General features: G+C 39.2%; 1 protein-coding gene across 1 annotated transcript; it reads left to right on the forward strand.

Moving 5' to 3' along the window:
- The first annotated feature begins 3,629 nt into the window (after window positions 1-3,629).
- LOC147640998 (putative metal-nicotianamine transporter YSL6) lies at window positions 3,630-7,989 on the forward strand. The gene is made up of 8 exons (XM_086817100.1): window positions 3,630-3,765; window positions 4,753-5,221; window positions 5,385-5,563; window positions 5,660-5,757; window positions 6,148-6,285; window positions 6,364-6,553; window positions 6,737-6,860; window positions 6,941-7,989. The coding sequence occupies exons 2-8, from the start codon at window positions 4,792-4,794 to the stop codon at window positions 7,891-7,893; spliced, it is 2,112 nt and encodes a 703-aa protein (XP_086673226.1). The 5' UTR covers window positions 3,630-3,765; window positions 4,753-4,791; the 3' UTR covers window positions 7,894-7,989.
- Window positions 7,990-8,219: the final 230 nt, after the last annotated feature.

Raw genomic sequence — 8,219 nt, forward strand, 5'->3', positions numbered from 1 at the left:
TAGCATCGGTTTACAACCACAAATAAAGGATGTGAAAAATTAGGTAATTGTAACATAGGTGCATGAATAAGTGCATATTTTAATGCAAGAAAATATTTCTCTTGAAGTTCAATCCATTTGTAAGGTTTGGTTTTCTTGAGAAGTTTAGTAAGATAATGTGCCTTATATGAAAAATTACGAACAACTTGCGATGATAGCTTCACAACCCTAAAAAAGATCGTAACTCGTGAAGATTCTTAGGTCACGGTCGGTGATGCAATAGTTTCTATTTTCTTGGGATCAACATGGATTCCCTTAGCAGAAACTATATGTCCCAAATACTCAATCTTACTCTAGAAGAAGCTACTCTTTTCACGATGATTAAGGTAAAGTTCATTTTCCTTCAGAAAATTAAATATAATTTCCAAGTGCTTTTCGTACTCTTTTTCAGACTTACTAAAAACTAAGATATCATCAAAAAAGACAACTACAAAGTTTTGATGACCAAGAAAATTCCTATTTATCATATGGCTAAAAGTTGTGGGAGCATTATAAGACCGAAAGACATCACTAAAAACTCAAACTCAGTAGTTGTCTGAGTTTGAAAAGCAGTTTTATAGATATCTTGGTCATCCATTCTTACTTGATGATATCTAGATTTAAGGTCAATTTTGCTAAAGACACTGGCTCCCCTTAATTGTGAAGTAGATCATCAATTCTAGGAATTAAAAATCTATTCTTGACAGTATCGCTTTATGTGCCCTTTGTTTTCCTACTTTCGGTCATGACATCTCCTCTTAAAGCCATGAATATATTTTTTAAATAAAATTCTTCTCTTCTTGTACTAAATATTTATCACCTTCACTCCCCCCAACCAAGCTCTGATACCACTGACAAGAAAACAATTATCAAACCAATCAAGTTACATAGACTTCAACAATTATCTTGAGAAAGATGGCATAAAATAATTTTTTTTTAAAAACACATGAGAGAGTATTGGGTGCAATCTATCCCCCCCAAGAAGTGTCGACATACTCCCACTTCTTGGGTATTTATGTCTTCATTAACAAAAATAGCCCACATGCCAAAAATAGTTGCATGCTCTTGCATGGGCTTGCCCTTTACAAAAAAATAAGAGTTGCTTTTACCAAAGGCTTAAATAAATACTTCCTATCTAAATCACTAAGGAAAAATAGTTCACGTGTAGCCAAATTAATAGGTCTATGCCCATGTATAACAAAAGTGGGTGGCTAACAAAATACAAAAATATCTCGTAAGAAATACCACGGTCAAAATGCCAAAATCATTGGCTATCCCTTAAATACCAAAATCATTAGCTATCCTGCCAATGAAAGGAAAACCTTCCTAGTATTTGCTCACAGTAAATCACCGCCATCATGTCCCAGCCATACCGGCTTACAAGCGCAAAACTCGTCAATCTCACCAACCTACAAGTTGTCCATTCAAACACATTGCACATTAGCAACACATGCTAAAATTACACAACACATAAGCATTAAATTTAACACTTAGTTTTTGCCATCCCTTAATTCATATGTCCTATACATGGAATATTCAGAATCACCCAAGTGCCATGCTATGAACATAGTGGTAATTAGGTGTCCCCAATTAACCACATAGAGATTTATGGTAAACCGTAACACTACCACTTTTGAAGAATTAATAATTAGCATGACTCTTTGACTCTTGTGGACCCTTGACTCCAGTTGATTGTTAGCATGACTCTTGACCCTTGATTGGGTGAACATGGAGGACATCTTAGATTTATGGTGCTTGAATCTAAAGGCGCCTTAGTGGAAGTAGGTAGAAGCCATGTGGCATGTACAAGGCTCTTGCTCATCTCCATTGAGGTGCACCTTTGCCATTTCCATATCCCTATCTCTTTCCCTCCACCATAAAATAAAAAGAAAATTATACAACTAGTCTCTCTCTCTCTCTCTCACTCTCTCTCTCTCTCTCTCTCTCTCTCTCTCACACACACACACACACACACACACAAGGAGAGAGGATATGAACCTAGGGTGTACTTTCTACAACATCCTTTCTTCCTTTATGTCCTTTCCTAAGGTGTACTACATTTTTACATAATTTATTGAAGTGTTTTTTGTATACACTTTTCTAAAGTGTACAAGTGTTTCTGAAGGGTTTTCTATAGAAAATTGAAAACTTGTACATTTTTTTGAAGTCTTTTCTTTAGGGTTTTCTATATAAAATTAAAAGACAGACGATTTTCCTTCTTTTAATAACTTCAAACCCTTTTTTTATTTTGAATATGGGTGGTTAACTATGGCAAACATGAAAAGAATGGAGGCAAGAATAGGGTGAATGGAGGTGGTGGCATAGGTGAGGCCCATAGAAGGCCCTAATAAGAGGGGTTTATTAGCTTTAAGCCTTGGGTTACTACTCAGAAACCTTTGTGATATTACTTGCACACACTTCATACAAATACAAAATTTCGAAAAGGTTTTATGTCGGTATAAAACATTTTAAAAAAACAAACCTTTGTTATATCTGATTTACTATAGGACGTACTAGAGTTCCATCTCACATGAATGTATAGCAAGTGTACCATGTTCTCTTGTGAATGACATGGAGAATATGTTGGCCTCTCTTATTAAGCCATGGTTCCCGTTGTCAGTCTTTCAATGACTAGTAAAGATGATGATTCTAATGAGACTTACTTTCGTAATGATAAGTAGCAAAGACAAAATTTTCATCAACATTCAATTTTTCTTTCTTGGCATTACCTTTGTTTTCAAGGGTGGGTCAAGTATCTAACTTTTAATGCAAAATCTTAGCTAGTTTTGAGTGTCACCTTATTTTGATTGGTTGAAAAAAACATTTTTTTTTCGAGCACTGGACCTAGGTATAACAAGCAAGGGAGCCATGAGACACTAATGGTTTGGGCAAGATTGCTCCAATGGGTGGTAGTGGAGGGTGGTATTTTTTTCTTTCTCATGATATCATAAGAAAATTTCCTAAAATGGGTGGGGTGGAGGCTGGTGTTTTTTTTCTTTCTTTCTTGTCATTTCGCAATGTGACCATAATAAGGGTACATGAAGAGATAAGGTTTGCGTTAGCTTAGAGCTGATTCACAATAACGGTATGGGAACGGCACGTGAGGATTTCTCAAATGGGTGGTGGTGTTTTTTTCTTTCTTGTGATGTAACAATGTGATCATAATAAGGGTATGGGAAGAGATAAGGTTTGCTTTAGCTTAGAGTTTATTCACACAATGAGGGTACCAAGAAGAGATAAGGTTTGCTTTAGGGTTGATTCAAAATTTGGAAAAACCCTCCTCAAAAATACTAAGGTGTAGTAATATTTGTAATGAGACAGGATTGCTTTAGCTTAGAGCTAATTCAAAATTGGAAAAAAAAAAGACCCTCCCCTAAAATTTAATTTCAAGGTGTAGTTATATTTGTAATGAAAGTAAAAAGAAAATGCTTGTTAATAATATTATAATTTCCTTTTCAATGCATGGAGGGATACATGGAAGGTTGGGTAGAACAGATTCCCATTGATTCTAAAGTTATCTCCATCCCTTACTAGGACATACATACTTTCTACTGTCTACACTCCTTTTCCGAATGTGAACAGCAGGGGTCTTCGTCAAAGAACTCGTGCTGCCCCACGCGAGCTCTTTAACTTTACAGTAATGGCTTCCTCGCAGAAAATTCGACTGACGAATTCATTATTCCATCCGAACTTCCGTCGCAAACTTACTGGTTCTCCTCCTCTTACCACAAAGAGCACAGATATACAGTGGGTGCTCAAAGCTTTCCTCCTGCATGCATTTCTAACAGTTGCATGAGCAGAGATTTTGATTGAACTTTCGAATTTTCCTGTTTCGTAATACGAAAGGTTTATTAGATTATAGAGACAAAGGGCTTCTTGAAGCTTTTTTAGTTCTGGGGAGGGGCACTAATTCGTTTTCTAAACCATGGGCTTTGAGCCACTGCTTTCTTCTTCAAGCACTACTTTCTAGCACAGATCATAGGTTTTTTCATAGTTATGAAGATCTGTGCAGACATCTCATTATTCACTTGGTCTCTATTTCTGGTTCAGTTTTATGGGTTTTGAGATGATGCGTTCTCAGAAACTCTATTTCTCTTAAGTCTCAACTCAGAGGATCTAGTAACGATAATGGATCTGACTTTCCATTTAAGCAGAAAACTGGCTTCTATCTTCTGACATGGCTGTTTGAGATGATGAGCTCTTAAAGCTCTGTTTGAGATTGTGGGTTCTATTTTATGGGGTTTTGAGATGATGGGTTCTTTAAGTTGTATTTTATGGGGTTTTCAGATAATGGGTATTTGAAGCACTATTTTCTAGAGTTAAACATGGTTTTTTTTCCTGGTTGAGTAAAAACCATCATGGAAATGGGGCAAATGCATGGGTTTCTTAAAGATATGGGGTTATTAGGTCTCTGATATCTGAATTGCATGCACCGCTTTCAGAAATAATAATGGGTTCTAGCTGCTCTATTATCTAGAATTGTTCATGGACATTTGAGATGATGGGTTTTCTAGCTGGTGCTCTATTATCTAGAATTGATCATGGGAATTTGAGATGATGGGTTGGGGTTAGAAATCTGATTAGAATTAATCTGTAAACAAAATGATGGAGATTTGAGATAATTGATTGGTTTAAAGAAAAAGTTATCACGAATGTTTCTTTTAAAGGGGGGCAAATGCATGGGGATCTTTAAAGATATGGGGTCTTTAAGTCTCTTATAACCTATGCATGCAGAGAACGCTATAAGTCTGCAGATCAGTTTGTGAAGAAGAGATGGTTATGGAGGTGGAGGATGGTACCCACACAAAGGATGTGCATGATTTCCTGCATCCTCCTAAAGCGACAGAAGATTATCAAGAGCCAGAGATGAATGGCGATTCTTCCAAGAAAGAGAAGGAATTTTCAGTGGAGGAGCTCTTTGCATCAACAGAGGTTCCCCCATGGTGGGCGCAGATAACCCTCCGTGGAGTCATAGTGAGCATTGTTCTTGGAGTCCTCTTCTGCGTCATTACCCTTAAACTCAGCTTAACCACCGGGATCATCCCATCCCTCAACATCTCTGCTGGACTCCTCGGCTTCTTCTTCTTAAAGTCGTACACAAAGTTGCTGTCCAAGTTGGGCATTTCCCACACACCTTTCACCCGACAGGAGAACACAGTCATCCAGACCTGCGTCGTCGCCTGCTATGGCCTTGCTTTCAGCGGTAAGCTTGGTGTTCTTACTTAGTGCAAGGCGGTCATTTAAATATGGCAAGTTTCACAGGGGGACTTCTTGTTTAGAAGATGCTTCTCTGCTCAATAATATACTTTTGTTGAACCATTTTAATTGCACATGATGGACTCAATCTTGTTTCTCAACATTTTTAGGAGGCTTTGGCTTTTACCTGACTGCAATGGATTCAAAAACTTACAATTTGGTTAACAATAAGAGTGGCAGCAGCCATGACAGCACGGCAGACATCAAAAATCCCCATTTGAGTTGGATTATCCCATACATGTTTGCAGTTGGATTTCTTGGTCTTCTTGCTGTTGTTCCTCTTCGCAAAGTAAGCTTCTTTATCACGGGCTTTAATAATTGAGTGCAAGCATACATGTGAATGCAGGTTCTTATGGAAAATCATAAGTGTTTCTTGCATGCACAGGTTATGATCATTGACTATAAGTTGACGTATCCAAGTGGTACGGCAACGGCAGTGCTGATCAACAGTTTCCACACTCCTCGTGGATCCAAAGAAGCCATGTAAGTAACTTTTCATGCTCAACATGTCCTTGGTAAAGGTTAGTAGTTGCATCTCTTTATTAGTTTTCCTCTATGTCGTGACTTCTCCAAAGGCAAGCAGAAAAGGGGTGTGTGCATGTGTGCATGTATTTGCACATATGCATGTCAGAAGTTGAGGGACAAGGCAACAAAAGGACTAGGAATTCTTATCTTTTTATAATCTGTTTTATTGGTTTACAACTATCTCAAGCAGAAAAGACGTGCGAGTGTGTGTGTGTGTGTTTCTTTTTTTTATTTGGGGGGGGGGGGGGTGTGGGGGTTACATTTGTGTGTGTGCATGCATCCGTGAAGTTGAGGCAAAATGATAATGAACACAGCTCTTTCTCATTGATTTATTGTTGTCTTTCGCAGGAAGCAGATTACCTGTTTGGGAAAGTATTTTACTTTCAGTTTCTTCTTCAGTCTCTTCAAGTGGTTTTTCAGTGGCCTTCAAGATAGCTGCGGGTTTGACAACTTTCCTACCTTGGGATTCCAGGCCTATGCAAACAAGTAAGTCTTATCTCATTCTAATCATGAAGGAAGCAGAAGGCAGCACATCGCTAATCACATTGTTGTGTGGCCGCCCAGATTCTATTTTGACTTCAGCATGACATATGTTGGAGCGGGCATGATCTGCCCTCATCTAGTCAATGTCTCATTGCTACTTGGAGGCATTCTTTCGTGGGGCTTTATGTGGCCACTCATAGCAAAAAGGGCTGGGGATTGGTATCCGGCCGATGCACCTGCAACAAATCTGCAAGGCCTTTATGGCTACAAGGTATATATGCATATGCCATGTGAAGCATCATCTTTCAGCAATTATATGTCATGTGAAGCATCATCTTTCAACAATTATAGTATATAGTTTTAACTTTTAGCTTAATTTGGCACAAGTCAAAGTGTAGCATAGCTCAATGTCGCGGGCAGCTTCTTATTCTGTCCCACATGCTTTTGGTATCAGGTGTTTGTGGCAATCGCCCTTATTTTGGGAGATGGCGTTTACAATTTTGTTAAGATAACTTCTTTTATAATGTGGTCGTTGTATCGAAACCGTCATAAAAGGCTTCCGATTAAGGATCAGGATGGTAATGTGTCGCTCTTCATGCATGACTAATCATCCAAGATTGGTGTTTTTCCTTCTCGTCACCATTTTACCATTTTGCAGTGATGGAACAGCTTCCACATGATGAGCAGAGAAGGAACACCTTGTTCATGAAGGATAGAATACCTTTCAAAGTGGCAGCCGGATGCTACGTAGTGCTGGCGGCAATCTCCACAGGTGTCATTCCAGTAATTTTCCACCAAATGAAGTGGTATTATGTCTTCCTGAGCTATTGCTTGGCACCTGTCCTCGGCTTTTGCAATGCCTATGGCTGTGGCCTCACTGATTGGAACTTGGCTTCGACTTACGGCAAGCTAGGCCTGTTTATCTTCTCTGCGTGGGCGGGAGCGCATGGTGGTGTGATAGTCGGGCTTGTGTCGTGTGGGGTCATGATGATTGTGGTGGCATGCTCATCGGATTTGATGCAGGACTTCAAGACAGGTTATTTGACGCTGTCTTCACCCAGGTCCATGTTTGCAAGCCAGATACTAGGAACTATCATGGGATGCATCATTGCGCCTTCAACATTCTGGCTGTTTTGGGAGGCATTTGATGTCGGAAATCCAAATGGAGAGTATCAGGCCCCTTACGCTGTTATATATAGAGAGATGGCTATTATCGGAGTACAAGGCTTTGGAGCCCTCCCCAAACACTGCCTAGATCTTTGCTATGCCTTCTTCTGTATAGCCATAGTTGTCAACTTCCTCAGAGATAAGCCGCTGGCCAGGTGGGCACCTTACATACCCATCCCGATGGCCATGGCCATACCTTTTTACCTTGGCCCCTACTTCACGATCGACATGTTCGTGGGCACTGTTGTTGTGTTTGTGTGGCAATGGTTGAACAGAAAGAAAGCGAATTTGCTGGTTCCAGCAGTAGCTTCGGGCTTGATTTGTGGTGATGGCGTATGGACACTGGTATCGGCCTTGCTTGCCTTAGCAAAGAAGCAAGCACCCATCTGCATGTATTTTCTGCCCAGCAAAGTGGTTAACAGCTTGAACTTACCATCTTACTAGTCACAGTATGGCCACTTGGAGATTAGGATTATAAGTTTTTCCTAATTGGGTTTATGATAATGTTCCTAGTTTCCATGATCTGCATTGTACCAAGAAGTCTTGTACATAAGCCCCCTGCTATTGATGCTCTTGAAAACTTTCATTTTTATATATATTGCTCCATGTTTTTGATTAAAAAAATGTCCCTCTAGACATGATAAGAGTTAAGGCTTGCTCTGCACAAGCATTTGCTATTAAAAACCTTGTGGGTGGATGAGGAATCTTTAAGTTTGTTTGCATTATAACTACTTTAAGGTGATAATTTATAATTGTGATTGGGATTTTCT

The sequence above is a fragment of the Cibotium barometz genome, chromosome 2 (genome assembly GCF_041138505.1).
Source record: "Cibotium barometz isolate CiBa-2024 chromosome 2, ASM4113850v1, whole genome shotgun sequence".
Taxonomy (NCBI): domain Eukaryota; kingdom Viridiplantae; phylum Streptophyta; class Polypodiopsida; order Cyatheales; family Cibotiaceae; genus Cibotium; species Cibotium barometz.